Source organism: Rattus norvegicus, chromosome 7, assembly GCF_021556685.1.
Source record: "Rattus norvegicus strain SHRSP/BbbUtx chromosome 7, alternate assembly SHRSP_T2T, whole genome shotgun sequence".
Taxonomy (NCBI): Eukaryota; Metazoa; Chordata; class Mammalia; order Rodentia; family Muridae; genus Rattus; species Rattus norvegicus.
This window is the reverse complement of record NC_141540.1, coordinates 133475058-133493407: the sequence shown is the minus strand read 5'-3', so window position 1 is coordinate 133493407 and position 18350 is coordinate 133475058. Positions and strand designations below refer to the sequence as shown.

The 18350-nt window shown below is 42.5% G+C and overlaps 1 protein-coding gene across 5 annotated transcripts in view; it reads right to left on the bottom strand.

The window, feature by feature from the left end:
• Pdzrn4 (PDZ domain containing RING finger 4) overlaps positions 1 to 18350 on the bottom strand; it is a 348064-nt gene that overhangs the window by 68790 nt on the left and 260924 nt on the right. For all 5 annotated transcript variants that reach the window (XM_087557538.1, XM_087557539.1, XM_087557540.1 and 2 more), the window contains 2 exon segments: positions 4132 to 4388; positions 734 to 836 (listed from right to left, as the gene is read on the bottom strand). In XM_087557538.1, coding sequence (XP_087413664.1) covers positions 734 to 836; positions 4132 to 4388 — 360 coding nt within the window.

The window sequence follows — 18350 nt, the reverse complement described above, 5'->3', positions numbered from 1 at the left end:
AAAATGGAAAGAACACTTTGCTGAACTTGTATGACATCATCTGAGGCGTTAAAGGGCAGAAAACCGCGCCTCCTCCGCCTCAATCTACTGCGTTTCCAAATGTCAAAGCACACCAAATCCAAGATTTACAAACCGCAGAAGTGAAAAAAATATATCAGGATAAGCCCCAAACTTTTGTGAAATGTTTTAAGTGATTGTTAGGTGGGCCTTGGGAAGTGTTACAGGCTGCACATAGTTTGCCTAAGGTGCAGTGCGAAGGCTAAGCAGATTAATAAGTATTGAACAGTATTTCTGTTCCTAAAACAGTCAGGAAAATGCTCTTTCCAGGCCACAGATGAATCATAATACAGAGAAAATAGGGTTGTGAAAGAGAATATAATTAAATTAAATTAATTTTACCAATCAATACCAGGCTATCTCTCTCTCTCTCTCTCTCTCTCTCTCTCTCTCTCTATATATATATATATATATATATATATACATATATATATACATATATATGGATATATATGGATATATATGTTATAAACAAATTGCTTTCAACCTGATGCTGTACAAATATTTTGCAACTTTCTTAAAATATGATAGACAAATAATTAATGCCAAACTACTCAAAAGATCTGATCATAGGCGTATAATAGATGTGCTATTTTGGAGAGTGAATAAATTTCTTTGCTGTGCAAAACCCCTCAACCATAACTTCATGCAGAACCGTGAAAGGAAATGGTCTTGCCTCGTATTCAAAGTCTTCTGCTCTGTCTGCATCAGCGGGCAAGCTGGAAACGTACTCATGGTCTTCATAAAATGCACGCTCCATCGGATGCAGGGAATGACAGCTGTGGAGGAATACAGCAACAGGTAACAGTGGATCCCAGGGACCGCTCTCACGATTACAGCGGACTTTAGAATTCCACCCTACTCCTTTCTGCTTTGGAGTAAATCTGTTAGTTAAGGGATTCTGAGTTCAATAGAAGAACTTGCTTTTCTCTCTCTTCTCTTTTCTCTCTCTCTTGGGTGAAACCCCTCTGTGTTCAAAGGGATAAAGGGAAGACTCTGGGTTCTAGTTCCATTTTGGTTATGAGAGCAGTGAGGATTTTCCTGTAGTCCATGATGCTTCCCAGGCACTCTCTGGCCTGCTTCCATTGCACCAAGTGTGCCAACACCTGTGTGTTTTATTTAGTGTTGTAACCTACTCAGAGGGATGCACTATGGTGCAAGACTACCAATCCAAACTGGCTGTTAATCGCATTTTCAGAAGCACATATTTTTCAGACTATAAAATATCCACATATCCCTGGCTGTTTCCCAAGATTCTATCCCACCATTGTCTCTCATAACCAAACTCTACCATTTGATAAAGGGCATACACATTAATCATAAAATAATACATTCCTGGTCACAGCCCTCTGGCGTTGTGGACATTTAGTAAGTTCAGTTAGTATGGATAGTTCTCTCCTAAAAGCTGAGGCCTATGCCGATGTCCTCTTACGAGATAAGAAGTAAGTTCTTGCCGATATCTTTTTATTACTGCTACGGCTGCTACTCTGCTAAAGTTAAGCAATGTGAGCCCAAATAGCAAAAGCAGAACGATGTAGCATCCTGGCTGATTGTCTACCGGGTGAGTACACTCCCCTTCTTATGCAAAGAGGGGGCGATTCTCTGTCTAGGCATCGATGTGTTCCCCCTGGCCCTTCAGGTAGTAAGAAGGGAACAACATGGCCATAAGAGAAACTTTAGTCATTGCCACTACCATTTCCCGAGTGCCTACCAAATGCGGGCTCTGTGCCAAGTGCCGGAAATATGCTCATGCACAAAATCCAATTCTTGTCTTATTAAGTGGGGAAAGCAACAGAGTGGCAACTCCAGTATAAGAAAATATTAAGAGGAAGATATGGACACGGTGGGGTCACCTGGTATGGACAGAGATACTAGAGCAAAGCTCAGGGCTGTGGGACTCGGGGAAAGCATCTCCACCCATGAAATAAGGAATGCTAACCTTAGAAGCCAGACTCTGAACCTGCTGTGTGAGGACCTCTGCGTGTGTCTGTTTCCTCATCTGCAACACCAGGATGGTTATAGTAAAGACACTCTGTCCTAAGGCTGCTGGGAGGACTCAATGAGGCAGTAATGTAAAACCATTGGGATATTACACAAACATTAGATAATAGAAATTAGCTTCCTTTTTCTTTTATCGGATATTTTTTATTTACACTTCAAATGTTATCCCCTTTCCCCCACCCAACCATCTACCCATTCCTGCCTCCCTGCCCTGAATTCCCCTACATTGGGGGGTCCAGCCTTGGCAGGACCAAGGGCTTCTTCATCCTTTGGTGCCCAACAAGGCCATCCTCTGCTAAATATGCAGCTGGAGCCATGGGTCTGTCCATGTGTAGTCTTTGGATGGTGGTTTAGTCCCTGGGAGCTCTGTTTGGTTGGCATTATTGTTCTTATGGGATTGCAAGCCCCTTCATTTCCTTCAATCCTTTCTCTAACTCCTCTAATGGGGACTCTGTTCTCAGTTCAATGGTTGGTTTCGAGCATCTGCCTTTGTCTTTGTCAGACTCCGGCAGAGCCTCTCAGGAGACAACTATATCAGGCTCCTGTCAGCATCACTTCTTGGCATCAACAACAGTGACTGGGTTTGGTGGTTGTATATATATGGGTTGGATCCCCAGGTGGGGTAGGCTCTGAACGGCCATTCTTTCAGTTTCTGCTCCAAACTTTGTCTCCATATTTCCTCCTATGAATATTCATAGAAGTTAATTTCTGCTCCTTCAAGAAAGCATTTTCTGCAAGGCTACTCCACATCAGGATGTACTCATGAATCTCATTGATTTGTTCACTACTATTTGTCTACTAGTTGTTCATTTCCATTCCAGAATATAAATGCTCGGAGATACTGGCTTTATATCTGTTCATACTTTCCTTTCTCAAACTGACTCCTGTGCCTGATAGATGGGCCACTCATTGTGTAGCGGGGGCACTGAACACACGACACACAAACACCCAGTGTATGCCCTCTTGCAGGCAGAGGTCTCAAAGGGCACTTTCAGAATCTTGCTTGCACATTAGAATTGCCTCGAGGAGTGTTTGAGAAATTGTTCTTGCTTGAGTCCACTCTAAAATTTCTGATTTAATTGGCTAGAGACCCAACTGAGGCTCCTCTAGTGTTCCTTGTGGCTCCCAGGTGAGTCCATTGTGTACCTGAGACCCTCTGAAGCAGTCTCAGAGTCTGAGACTGGGCACAGTAACATGGGTCTCATACAATTAGAAACTAGAGTAGAAAGAGCAGTGAAAATGCAGGCAAGGGGAGCATGGCTTTTATGAAGCACACTCTACACAATGTGGGAAAATTACTTAACGCAGAGAACAAACCATGTGGGTCCAAAACCAGACAGGTACATTATTTAAATAAAATACCCCACCTTCACATTTTGTAAAATTGGGAGGAAAAACTCTTTTAATTGCTGCTTATTTTAGAGTGCTGTGTTTACTCTGTGAAAGCCAGGACCTTTGTTTGCATCTCACTATAGCTGGTAATTGGTTTCTTTGGAGAATTGGAGTTGAATTAAATCAATTTCCTAGATTCTTTTGTAAAGACAGGAAAAGCAAGAAAGAGAGAGAGAGGTGACTCACATTGGAGAACATGGTGCCAGCAAGTCACCGTCCCCTGAGCCTCAATGAGGCATTTTGGCAGTTTTGGTAAAAAAGTAATTTCCCGGGGCTGGGGATTTAGCTCAGTGGTAGAGCGCTTACCTAGGAAGCGCAAGGCCCTGGGTTCGGTCCCCAGCTCCGAAAAAAAGAACCAAAAAAAAAAAAAAAAGTAATTTCCCTGAGTAGTATTCTGAGCCTTGAAGGGTAGAGAGAGGAAGAGTAGCTGAACAGAGCCAGACTTTTTACTGTACCTTGGAAAGTCTGATTCTAGAGTTCAGCTAACTGGATAGCCAGGAGGGTGGCAGCACGAACAACTGAGAACTAATTGAGAGCACACGCAGTGTGGAAATATTTCCAGACTTGGGAGCATGTGCCTGAAACTGCCGACTTCTGGGGTGTCTGACTCTTTCTAATGCCTACTTTCAATAGTGAACAACAAACAAAGGGCTTTAGGAGAAAGAAGAGAGGCATACATACCTGTCTGAAAGCAAAAACGGACAGGTGTCTGGCACCGGAGGGGTGAGTGGTCGAAGCTTTGCCAGGGCCATAATGTGTTCAAAAGTGATGTCTGTCTGTGTGCTGGCATTCATGAGCTGTACTTCCGGGGCCATGCCGTATGGTGGTCGGCTGAGGGGAGTCCGCCTTAACACCTGTACCACTATGGGCTCCTTGGCGGTTCGGAAAGCTTCCACTGCCTCTTCATGGGTGGCCTTCGAGAGATCCTTGCCATTGACCTATGAAGACACAAGGGTAGTGCCCATGTCATGTAAAGAACAGAAAGGTGTCCGGACAGACTGGCCAGTGCTCATATAAATTGTTTTTATGAATATTTCACAAGTCATTAACATTTGTTGAACTATCTGCCAACATAAGGAAGCAACAATTTAGTAGACAACACTTTTATGTCATTACGAAGCACCTGGAATTAATTAACAAGACGCCATCAGAATTATGAATAAAGTTTTAATCATTTAACACTGAGTTACAAAACGTTGCCCCAAATCTTCAGGTAGGTAGAAATATTGCATATGTATGCACACAACACTGAAAAAGTTATCAACATTTTATGATATTTTTAGTACTTAACTAAAAATCAAAGTTTACTTTTTCAGGATATTGTCCAATTTCTTAATACTCATGTTTATCCAAGAGCATGTTTTTAAATGCTTGATTAAAACCATCGCATTTCAGCATTAGTAAATCAGTCAGTGTCATCAACATCACCACCAGGTCTGGTGACACGCAGAGCCACTGGATCTACCTTGGATTTGCTGAGTCACAACGAGGGTTTCGATAAAATTCCAGATGACTCAATCATGCTTGAAATGAATATTAATCTAAATCCCCTTGAATGAGGACTCCATGCCCTTCTAGAGCCTCACTCATTTCAGTGTCTAAGTCTTTAAGGTGGCCTCAGACATAGAGCATGGGTGAACTGTCTTCCCTTTTCCATTGTAGTCCCCCAACAGTGACAGAACCATTTCCATTTACAATGGGGAAGGGTTATTCTTTTGTCTAAGGGCCAGCAATGCCCCCCCCACTGTTTATAGCACCCAAACTTTTGCCTCTCTTTCAAACTGCTAACAGGGTCAAACTGTTGCCCTCAAGTATGTCCTGATGACATACTCAATGAGTGGAGTTTTTTAAATAAATGTCTCTAGAGTGCAGAATTATCTGAAGTTAATTAATCTTGGTTCTCGCAGATATGAAGATGCAAAATACTGTCCCAAATGCCCTGGAAACGGTGTCATCTCTAGACATCTAAGCCACTAGCCTGTTGATAAAGCAGTGGCAATTGCCGTGAGTTGGCAAACTCTTAACAAGCCAGGAGTCCTCAGCAGGAGAGGAAGTCACATTGGCTGTGGAATAATTGTTGACATTCAAATGAGCACATTCTCTCTCCCGGAGTAGACAAAGAAAGTGTGTGTGCTCAGAACACATGCAAAGGGTACGTGATACAATGCCAGATGACACGGCCATGGCATCCAGAGAAAAGCTTAATGATCTGTTTTCTCAATGGACCCTGAAAGAGTTAATGTGCCCTCAAAAATGAGCAATTAAGTTTCCACACCAGCAAAACACATTGCAGCTCGGTTGTTGGGTCACGAGGTGTGGTGGTTCTCAGCAGTATTCGTGCATTTACCAATCTGCACGTTCACATTCTGATTCTTGTCCCTGTGGACCAAACTTGAAAAAATGACCCTAAAATTTCACTGACACAACCTTGGGGTACTTAACTTGGGCATATAGGATAGGTGGACACAGGACATTTACGTAGACAGTAATTCATTTATTCCTTGAGCTTGTTCTGGTTGGCTGTGCTCCAGGGCTAGGGCCATCACTATCTCTCTGAGGATGGATAAAGAATCCTAAACAGAGACTAGCAGGGCAGAGTACAGTCCCAGCTCTGTGATGAACACTGCTGTCCTCCATGTGGCTTGGTGCGGTCCATATTTATGATTTTCAGATTATGGAGATGAGTGAACATCAGTGAGAAGCTTCAAGGGTCTGGACAGAGGTAAGAACTGCCCATTCACTTCCATCCTTTATCTTTCAGTTTAGTGAAGTCGCTCTTACTATACCATTTCCTTCTTCCTACCTGTTTGCCCTCTCCTGGAAATGGGTTGCTATGTTACCTATAGGACAGTCTTACATCAAAAACAATCTCTACCTGACAGTGGCAGGGTGAAATCCAGGCACTCTTGTCCTTTTGAAGGAGCTTTAAGGGGTATCTGTGGAAAGAGGAAATGTGTGCCCAGGCTTGACTCAGACATATATTTGAGTCTACTGGTGTAGAAAGTGTGTCTGTCAGCAAGCAGGAAACAGATGACACCATTAATCTAGTTTTTCCCTGACATGGCTGGGTGTCTTGCTTATGTGTTAACCTAATTTTATGTTCAGGGTTCATATTTGTTTTAGTGACCTTCAAAGCAAAATAAATGACTTTAAGAACCGAGTTTCCAGAGATCATCTAATGTGCTATGTGAGGTTGCAGACTAGGAACCGCACAATTGAAACTTGTGAAAAGGAAAAAAAAATACTCAACAAATTTAAAACACATTAAGCTCTTGATCCGCAAAGAGACAAGTCTATAAACAGATCGGGAGGTCATAGACCCTGAGAAGGAACATATTATTGTACTGCTAAATAGTATTGGTTGTCAAGCTGCCATCTAAATAGTTGTATTTGGACCCATAGAACTGGGCTGTTCCCAGTCTTGGTTAGAGAGGCTTCCTTTCATACTGAGCACTACTTAATAAGAGACACATGCCTGGTATGGTGCTGAGAATAAATGCCTGGGTTCTTGGCTATAACTGCCACCCCCATTTCAAGGCGTTTGAAACAGCCCAGAAGAAGGGACATAACAAATGTAAGAGGGAAGGAACAATGTTAAATGCTTTCCTCTTGGATGTGACATGGCCATTGTATTCACAAACTCAAGTGGCTGGGCTTAGTACCAGCAGCAGACCTTTGCAAGATCAAGCCAACCAAAATTCCCACACAGATAGAGGAGGTGCAAGGAAGTCCACCCCTAGCTGAGAAGCTGTTGGCAGTGCATGGCTGCTGGGGAGGGTGAGTCAGTTTTCTTTGGGGACGTGGTCACTGATAGGTTTCCAACACTACAGAGGGTGACCCCTCACTTGTGTGCCTGGGCAGCATATGGTCTCAGTGAGTTAAAACCAAAACAGAAGAAGACATGAGGTTGTATAGAGGATACATTATGGAGATTCCAGGAAAGTTGGTTGGTGGCAAGAGGGAGTGGATTGGTTAAAATACACTTCATACATGTGTAAAACTCTCTAAAAGCAAATAGATATCACATTAAAATGTTTCCTTCCATAATCATTTCTTGTGTCACCTATGTGCTATGATTAATTTTGAGCTTTAGTCTTTATAAGAAAAACTACGGAAATGCAAAATTTACTAAGAAGTGGTTTAAGGTACAAAAAAAAAAAGGCCCCAAGTTCTCATGGCGACATTCAGTGTATACCAATGATATTAACCTTTTTAGGCTAAGATCACTTGCTGTTGAGTCTCTGGCCAGTAAATCTATCCATTCACAATCATGGCTTTTATATGCAAATTTGATTCGTTGTTCTAAGGACTGTCAAATATAATCTTTAAAAAGGACAGTCAATGTAATCTCAAGTCTCTTACTTGCCTGTTGGGCAATGCTCTTTTTCTGTCAGTTACCACGTGGGTAACCTCTATTTTCATAAGCCATTTAATATCTCTCAAAGTAAAGAAGCCTCTGACCTTTAAAGGCTCTGATGCCCCACGTGATCTCCTAGAAACCGTGAGGACTACTAATACTAAACACCAGCTTTTCACTTCACTTGAAGTTCATCAACATATTGTTAGCCTTCCGAAAGGTCAGCATTTTTATAAATTACGGCTTTCACAACAGAAGAAAGAATAATTAGGTCTTCTCTGGCAGTTGCCTTGCTCAGTTATCTGCAGGTATAGCTGGGAGGAAGAACATTGAAAAACATTTAACATTAATTCTGTAAAAAAAAAATGTGCAGCAAATCAACACATAGTTAGTTGTAAACATTTTTTCCAAGTATTTAAACCATCAGGGTATTTGGTGTCTCTCGGAGTCTGTCCTTATGGTTTTGATTCCTCATTGTGCTGTCTTCTTTTCCTTTTCCTTCTAGATCCTTCTATGGTACAGTCTTAAATATGATTTCGTATGGACAACGCACAGTGCTTATTTGTTTTGAAATTTGAGAGTGGAGGTAGGGAAGGCTTCCAGGAAAGGTACCTATCTATGTGTAATGTATCCTCCATGTAAACTTGTAAATGTTTTTCATTGCAAAAATAGGAAGGCTGATTTAGGGGAAGACAAAAGTAGGAAGAGAGTCTTGGAAAGCAAAACTAGTGGAAATACGTTATTTAAGAGAAATGCTAAGTCACAGGTTAGACCTCAAAGTCCTCATGCAAGGGAATTTCATAAAGAGTTGTGATTTGAGTCAAGGCATCCTGCAGCAAAGAGGACTTCTGTTGAAGGAGTTCTGAGACTGAATGAGTAAGAGGTCAAGTGCCACAAAGCGAACCGGACAATTGCACCTCTCTCTACAATAACTGGAAGTTTGATAAGGACATCTCAAGCCTACTATGGTTCTATTTCAACAAAGCCATCACAATTCAATTACAGCACAACTGCAAATGTCTGCTTAGCTGACACTGGATAACAGGCTGGCTATTACAGAAGGGGGAGACTGTGACCTGAATAGTAAGGCATCTGACTCAAGGGAAGTAGGAAAGCAGGCACATGATGCAAAAGTAGGGTACCAGATAAGCCAAGCAATGAAGAGGAGGGAGAGAGGAAAGCATAGAAGGTCCAGGACAAACAGTGGCATGGGGCTATCTTCATGCACACTGAAGAGCTGAATGGGGCTAACCTTAGACAGGACAGCTGTAGATAGGCTATGCTCATGCAGAATATATGGTGGCAGAGGACTGTCCTCAGGCAGAGTAGACACCGGCAAGGGATTCTGCTCACACAGACTAACTTGGGGCCTGGGAGCAAGTGAGACTTCTTAACTGAATTGAGTATATATTCTGATTACCCAGTGTCGAGCAATGGGATGCTGATGTCTAAGTGCATGGAATTCTTCTTCAGTCCGTTCTACACCGAGAAAGTGTCCCAAGATTACATATCTGAGCGATGGCTTGTAATTAACATATAGACATTTTTAGATGTCTGAAAAAAAAGTTGTGTTTTTAACAGTAATTGTTTTTTTTTCATTATATTGGTGGCACAATCTTGAGAAGATAAAAAAATTCACTTTTCAGCAGTCAGTGCAAACGATGTGTGAATCCTTTTGTTGTGGCAGATGGGCTAATTAATCTTCAACAACCTGTGAATTTAAGTAAAGCAGGAAGCCTTTCATATGCAAACTGCATTAGGATAATGCTTGACAAAGTTTCTGTTTAATGGGATCATCTACCCTTAGGGATACACTGCAAAAACTGGTCAGTCAAGACACTTCCCAGGGTCCAGCGGCCTCCACTTGGATACAAGCTGCCCCTTTCTGATTGTTCCTCCACATCCAATTATATACACAATTCTCCTAAAGATCAGGAAAACAACAGGCTCCCTACTTTGGAGTCCAAAGGAGTTACTCTGATGAGGGGACAGTTTGAGAATTACTATCTAGGGTTGATAAGTGTTTCAACTTCTGCATGCCTCTGAAGTTCAATAAAGGTTCCTTAGCATCTACCTCTTCCGAGAGAGAACAAATGTAAGAATACTTAAAAAGTTGGGCATGGTAGTGCACTATTTGATGCCAGCCCTTGGAAGACAGAGACCCAGTGGATTCTGTACATTTGAGTCCACCCTGAACTACATAACAAATTTCAGGAGAGCCAAGGCAGCATAGAGAAGCCCTGTATCAAAAAGAAGACAAATAAGCAAACAAACAAAACAACAACAATGACAACAAACAACACCCAGAATTCTTAGGAAAAGAAGAATAGTTCCCAAAGATTATGTACAGCTCTGACCCAATTCCAGGTTGAAATATAAAAGGCCAGAGTGTTATAATTTTGTTTGATCATGATGCTTTGCCTGGTTAGCCTATGGGACCTTTTACAATCACTCACTGATGGAGTTCATTATTTTTCTATGACTAAAAAGTGAAGTACTTCTATTGATATTAAATTCTCTACTTGCTAACTAGACAGATGATACAGGTCATACAGCATGTCTCAGACATAGGCGGTGATACTTAAATTCCTATTAAAATGTCTGGCATGAAATAACTCAAAATAACTCTAAATCTATATTCATTAAGACACTTCTGACATAATTTTTCAAATTGGCTTGAAAGAATTTGAGCATCTACTGTTTGCCCCAAACTTAGGCATGTTAATTCCATGAAGTGATATATATGTTATGTAGTAAAAAGCCTAGTGAAAGTAACTCAGACGTCAGAATGTACAAACTTATCCAAGAAGGCTGGGTATGCTTGCCTATAACTGCACCCAGCACTCTGGAGACTCAGGCAGGATTGTGAGTTTGAAGCTGGCCATGGATACATACATAGCAAGATGTTTTGCTTGGCCCAGGGAGTGGCACTATTAGGAGGTGTGGCCTTGTTGGAGCAAGTGTGGCCTTGTTGGAGGAAGTTTGTCACTCTGGGGTTGGGCAATGAGATCTTCCTCCTAGCTGCCCGGAAGCTGGTCTTCTCCTGTTTGTCTTCAGAACAAGATGTAGAACTCTCAGTTCCATCTCTAACACCACATCTGCCTGGACACTGCCATGCTTACCACCATGATGATACTGGACTGAACCTCTGAACCTGTAAGCCAGCCCCAATTGTTATCTTTTATAAGAGTTGCCTTGGTCATGGTATCTCTTCAAAGAAGTGGAAACCCTAACCAAGACATTGACTGACTTTGATTTTTTTAAAAATTGTTATCAGTGAATAAAACAATCTGTGCTGGGTAGGTGCATATTCAATATTCATTTAACTACTAAATCAATTACTGCATTGACTGAAAGATCTGCTGTGCTCTTCTGTGTCCTTCTTGAGGAGACAGTTCAGTGGTCCAGCTCTTGGAGGATGATGTAGTAACTATCTGTGTGACAAAATGAGCAGAAGGCTTACCCAGAAGTAGCCTGAAACTTTTTCTGTCTTGTCTGGACACTAAGAGAGAGGTGGCTTCATTTTCTTGTGTATGAGTGTGACACAGATTCCTGGGAGCTCTGAAACTCGCATGTTTCAGGCACATGATTGTCACAGACAATGGGGACTCCTGACATGGGGACCTCCAGCTCTGTTCGCTCTGCATTTCTGTGCAGAAAAAAGCAGCAGTCTGTTGGGTGCAGATCCCTTACCAAACCAATAGTCATTGGCCTCTTATATGACTGAGTGTGTGCTACCTATTCTGGGCTTGTATGCCATCCTTTTAAATACCATTGCTTAAATTATAACTTGTGACATTTTGGCGTCCTCCCTTGTACATGCCTTGTATAACACTGTGGTGGTGTGATAGGAATGGCTCCCATTGGCTCATGTATTTGAATGCTTGGTCATTAGAGAGTTGCACTACTGGACAAGGATTAGGGGGTGTGGCCTTGGTGGGGTAGGTGTGGTCTTCCTGGAGAAGGTGTGTCACTGGAACTGGGGCTTTGTGGTTTCACAAGCCTAAACAGGCCCAGGGCTCTCTCGTCTTCCTCCTGTCATAAAACTCTTAGCTCCTTTTCCAGCACCAGGTCTGCCTGCATGTCACCATTCTTCCCACCATGACAATAATGGACTCAACCTCTTAACTGTAAGCCAGGCCCAGTTAAATGCTTTCCTCTGTAAGAGTTGCTGTGGCCACGGTGTCTCTCCACAGCAATAGAACACTAAGACAGGCATATTATACATTGATAACCCTACAGAACCGAGTGAGTTAAAATAAACTATATACATAGTCCTACTGAGATCCCCTGCAATTCAGTAAAACTTTCACAAAATTATGACTCAGGATTCAGAATCGCGGTAGGCTCTAGGTCAGCCTAAGCTACTTAGTAAGACCCAGTCTTCAAACTCCCCAAACAGACAATCCTAGGGAGCTATTGTGTTTGGTACCTGGGGTCATAATATCACAAGAGTGGTCCAGCCTGCTGCCCTTGATCTACCCACAGTTCACTCTGACGGAATTTCTTAGACACAAGCAATGCTCACTCTTTCTTTCACTTTCAGATTTAAGAAGTCCATCGTGATATTTTTAAGATTGTTTATGAAGCGATCTATTAAGTGTGGTTATAAAACCTGTCGGGACCTCCTCACCTTTCAGACTGCTTTTCCTCTATCCTTTCCTTGATATATGTTTGAATCCTTCTTTCTCTCCTTTTCCTATTCCGTTGTCACAGCTTCATGCAGCCACACTTGGGACTTAACATTTTCTGAGTATTATACATGGCCTCCATTGGGAGCTTCCCACATCCTGTATATGGCTTGCTCGCCAGTAATAACGAGACGTTCTTCTACTCGTGTGGCTTTCCGCCTTCCAGCATTTCCTACATATTGCTCACACCCTGGCTCACCTTCCAGGTCAACAGGTCTGAGCAGATCTGTCACCTTCTCCAAGTCTGTCCAAAATACAATATGGGGCACACTGGATCGAAATGCATTGCACATGTCCAGGTCCCCCTAAGAAGATACTGAAAGAACTCACTACACAAAACCAAGTGCATCCCACAACTGATGTGCTAATTAGCTTGAATCACTTTCTTTGGTCCACAGTGCAGTGTATACTAAAGCACCTCATAGTAACCCATAAATATGCGGAAGCATCCTTTACCAATTAAACATCAAATTAAGCAGGTAAAGATTGTTATTGCTCTTACTAGGTTACTCGCCAGCATCTCTTCACTTTTTCCCTATCATTAAATCTTACTCCAATTATTATCTGTGTCTTGTGGTTCATGCAAAACCCTGAGCAATGGAAGTAGTCCTGATAGATTGGCCATCGTGGCCCAACTTGCAGTGTTAGCACTCCAGAATCTGCTGCAAAAGGATTGTTTGTATCTGACCTGTTTTATACAATGATACTCTGTCAAAAAAAAAAAAAAAAAAAAAAAAACAACAACTTTGAAAGAGTCCCGATTTAAGCAGTAACAACAAAGAAAGATAAATGAGCTGAACCCTGTATTTGTGTGATGTAACCCCACCGTTAAAATTACTTGCAGCTAAAATACAACTGCTAAAGTCATAATGTGAAGGAAAGCTAACACGTATGTTTTACTGAGATTATATAGCAGTTTTGAAATTCTCCTGGAGTTGGTGCCTAGTTATTTTGTAGGATCACCCCCACTCCAAGTTTGGTTTTGTCTGGTGTTTCCTTCTCTTTGACTCAGATTATGTATTCTTAGCAGAAACGCCTCAGGACTCAGCTTGCCTCCTTCTCAGTCCCTCTCACTGAAAGGCAAGTCACATTTGTTTGCTACAGGGAGTCCACCTTTATGACCTGACGGGGAAGCTAAGGCCAATGTTAAGTAATGTCAAAAATTTGGGAATAAGTGAGTGATATTTCAGAATTCTTTGTGTGCTTCTTGGGACTTTTTAAAAATTTCGTTCATATATGCTATATATGTAGATCCTGTTCACTCCACACTTTCTCCTCTGACTTCCTCCCAACTTCGTGCCTTTTTTCTTTTTTAGAACAACATTACTGAGTTCAATTAGTGATGCCCTTATGTGCATGGCTGTGGGGCCATCCACTAGAGCATGGGAAACCAATGATGCATACAACTGCTACTGCTGGTTGTGGTGGTACATGCCTTTTAATCCCAGCGCTCGAGAGGCCAGCCTGGTCTACAGAACTAGTGCTAGGACAGCCAGGGATACACAAAGAAACCTGTCTTGAAAAGCAAAACAGAACAAGACTGTTGAGGAAAATTTGACTCCCTTCCCTTTAGCATCTAACAACTGCCATCGCTCCTCAGCTTGGGGTGGGACCTCACAATCCACTCTACTGGCTGTCCTGGTGCTGACTGGCTTGGCTTTGTACTGCTTTTGTGTAGATAGCCATAGCTTCTGTGAGTCCATGAGTGTGGTACTTTGCAGCAGTCGTTCCCAACCAATGGCTTGTCCAGTTTTTCGGTCTCCTACTTCCTAGTGTGTCCTGTGCCTTGGAAAGCCAGGGTATTACGTAGATTTCCCATTTAGAAACAATGTGCTAAGTCCCACTAGTAATGCTGTATGTTCGTGGCTCTGGGGCTATTCACTAGAGCATAGGTCATTCAGCTGAGCAAAGAACAGCCCCTGTCTGTTGCACACTGACCAATCAAGAGTCTCCGAATTAACTGCCATCCTGGAACTTTTGGATGAGTAAAAATTATGTGAGATTGAAATGTTCCAAAATGACTGTTTTGTTGTTAATTAAAAATGGATTTATGCTGTAATCAATTCGATGTCCCAAGTAATTACAAGGAATTGGCTGGTGAAGTGCCCCTGCCAAGTTTGTTTCTATTTTTACATATCATTTTAATAAGATTTAAAAGAGTTGGTGTGTGTGTGTGTGTGTGTGTGTGTGTGTGTGTGTGTGTGTGTGCGCGCGCGCGCACGTGCATGCCCACATGCACATGAAAGAGAGAGGGGGGGAAGAGGGAGAGAGGAGGAGGGGAGGGGAGGAAGAGGGAGAGAGGAGGAGGGGGAGGGGAGGAAGAGAGAAAACATGCACCGTGTGTGTTGTGTGTAGGTGCCATCTGAGGCCAGAGAAGTGTATGAAATAGCCTGAAGCCAGAGGTACAAGAGGTTATAAAGCTACCAAATGGAAGCTGAAAATCCACCTCAGGTCTTCTGGAAGAGTAACAAGTGCTCTTAACTGCTGAGTCGTCTACAGCCCCATTTTTTTATATACATTTAGAGGAACACATCCTCACTCCTGTAACTGCTGCTTTCCCTCTGGTGTGCGTGAGGACGTTCACACGCATGCGCACACACACATCCCTAGAGGCAAAAGTCCCAAATTGGCATCAATAACTTTATCACTGTCATAACAATTCATTTGGTGAATATCATTGAGCATCTAATTCTTCTCCAAGCTAAGCTGTTTAAAAAGATGGATGGCTGCCTCCTGGCTAATTGTAGGAGTCCTCTTGTTCCTACAAAAAGACATTTTATATCTCAAGTGGCTCTATAAGCAGTGAGTAATGGCTGAAAGCCCACAGAGAGGATTTCACCGATGAAAACCACTTTGCCCTGACCTTTCACTTTCTAAGATAATGTACATTTCATACAGGTGGTTATTAATAACCTCTCTCTTGGGTCTTTGGCATATCTGGTCCAACTATCTCTAACTGAATAGAAATCCTGCTGGAGACACAGCATGGTATGGAACAGGTCTGAGAGTGAAAAGGCAGAAGGCACAAGCAAGAAGGAAATGGTAGTAAAATCAACTCAGAGTTTTCATGGAGAACAAAACATCATTGCAGGGAAACAACCCATAAAAAGGCTGCTGAAAATCAAATGTTTCGACAGAGCCATTCATTTTCTTCATTGTGCCAAAGAAAAGGAAACATGCTCATGGCCCTTGAGGAAAAGTCTTGCTCTGACCTTTGTAATGAGAACACAAATGTTTGTGTAGAACAAACAAAAACCAACCAACAGACAGACAACAGCAGAAGCAACCACCACACCAAAATCCACATCACTGTGTTCACAATTTACAGTGATGGTGACTACCTAGACGAGACCTGCATAAGACTGTGACCATGAATATGCTACCATGATGAGAGAGGAGTTCACGAGGTTTTCCCGCTCTCTGAGGAACTATACATGGTTAGTAGTTACTGAGGGGAAGTGAGTTATATTCCTCAAAGGTCACTGGAAAGCTATCCTTACTCAAGATCTTCTCCATGTTCATGTAGGCCACCTAATTAAAGGCACTGACCCATCAAAGGGGAAAAGGACTTGAAAGTTGGAAGTAGACTTGCTGTGAAGAAGAGAGGGTTGTGGGGCTAGAGGAGAGGATAGTGGGGGGGAAATAAAGACAAAGCACGTTATCTACATAGATATACTCTAAGATCATGCCTAGTTTATGGCTTACCTTTGGATCTCAAGCATTACATGTCAAGAAATTCATGGGTTTTTGGATGTACAGCTTGGAATAAAAGACTTTAATGTCAGTATTGACAGTTCCTTGGGGCAACAAAGAGATGAGGAGATCAATGGCTATGCTGTGGGGTCACTCCATTCCTAGGACAGGGGAAGTGGGTCCTGGACAATAAAGAGATTTACAGACAGCAATGGTAAAGGAAAGGAATGTGGGTGTGAAAGCGCAGAGGTGCAAGCCTTCTGAGGATTTCATGAGATCCCCTATGACTGTGTGAATGGCTCTGATATGGTGAAGTCAGGAGAGGAGACTTATGAGGACCCCATTGTCTTCTATGGCTTATGCTGAGGGATTCGATTTCAACACATTTCCTCTGAAAGCCCCATGGTCTCCTTTAGGTTTGGGGAAGTAACCCCAAAGGCTGTGGTGAGAAGTAGCTGAATGGAAGCAGAGAAATCACTAGGAAGGAAATGGGGAGACATGATGTGTGCCTGGGCTGATGCTGGGCCGCAGGGCCAAGTCCAAGTGGGAGGGGACATTGAAAGGACTGAGAAATGGTACCCAGATGCTCCCGTTCATCTTGCTCTTAGGGGTCATACCACATCAGCAGCTGTTCCAGGCAACCTTCCTGTGATTTGCACTCTGACCAATTAAGTGTACATTGAGCAGGAGAGAGAGCAGTAGAAGTTAACAATTGAGCCTAAAACCATACATGAACTCTATGAGAAGTACATCTTTTGTAGGCTTCCAACTTTTAGTGATTGTTTTAGAAAATACATATGTCTGGAAAATATCTACTTCTAGTAGCCTGAAACTATGCTCTTTTAAAGATTATCCACCTGGCTAAGTATAAAATTGTCTCACTATAAATCTATGTACCTATGTATCTATTTATCTATTATCTATGTATATATGTATGTATCTATTCATCCTATCTATCTATCTATCTATCTATCTATCTATCTATCTATCTATCTCTCCCTCTCTCCCCTACTCTCTTCACATAACTTTATACTTTCCAAGACCTCTTCATATATGTATATGTATATATATATATAATATAGGATATAAACTACCATATGGCATATGTAAGAGCTTTAGAACAAGAGATATAACACTAGAAAGCATGGTCTGTTGGTCTGTTCTCCTGGGGTATCTCCAGCCCAGAGTCTACAGGAGGAATGGGATTTCACACTAATTTGAAAGGATGGGCCAAAATCTGAACAAATTGCCATGATCCTAGGAGAGGCAGGAAGTTTACATCATCTCCCACAGTCAACTCCACCACATGAATACATTCTGCTACTTGGTGGCGAGGTGATGTGAGCCCACTATAGAAAGGCCAGATCCATGGAGAGTGCCAAAGCCATTGACAGACACAGCTCAGACCTTCTCAGTATCCACCTTCCAACTTCCTCAAACTCATAGGTGTGCAAAAGAGTTTGTGTTACTAGAGGAGGGAAGGGATGGAGAGGGTGTGCTTCTCTCGCACAGGACCTGAGCACTAATCCCAGCACCCAAACCGGGCAGCTCTCAACTCCCTGTTAGTTTAGTTCAGGAAATCTGGCCTCTCCTTCTAGACTTTGTGAGTGCTAGAAACACACACACACAGACACACACACACACACACACACACACACACACACACGCACGCGCACATCTAAGCACATACACATAAAAGAAATGCACCTTTTAAAAGGATAGGATGCTGTGGAAGTCAAAAATTAAAATTTATTTAAAATAGCATCTTAGGCTATTTTCTATGAGACATTAAAATATCTTCTACCTCGAGGTGCTCTGTTCAAGACCCATCTTAGAACATGTGGCATGACCTTGTTATCCGGGACAGCCTCGGAGGTGGGACAAAGTGCACAGTCAATGAGATGGCAGTTGGGCTGTACGCAGATGTGCACCCACCCAAGGCTCTGCGCCTCTCGGGGTTGTCCGGGAGCAATTAGGTAGCAAATAGTACTGGGAACAGCACTTTGGGAACACAGGCTTCCTCTCCATGCCACTCTGTGTCTACGTTGTGTGCACTAGAAGGGGCATCCTTATGGGATTGTCACCCACACTTTGTCTTTCGTGAAGAGAGTGCCTTAATAGGCTCTATGGATGCCATAGGAAGGAAACAACACAGGGCA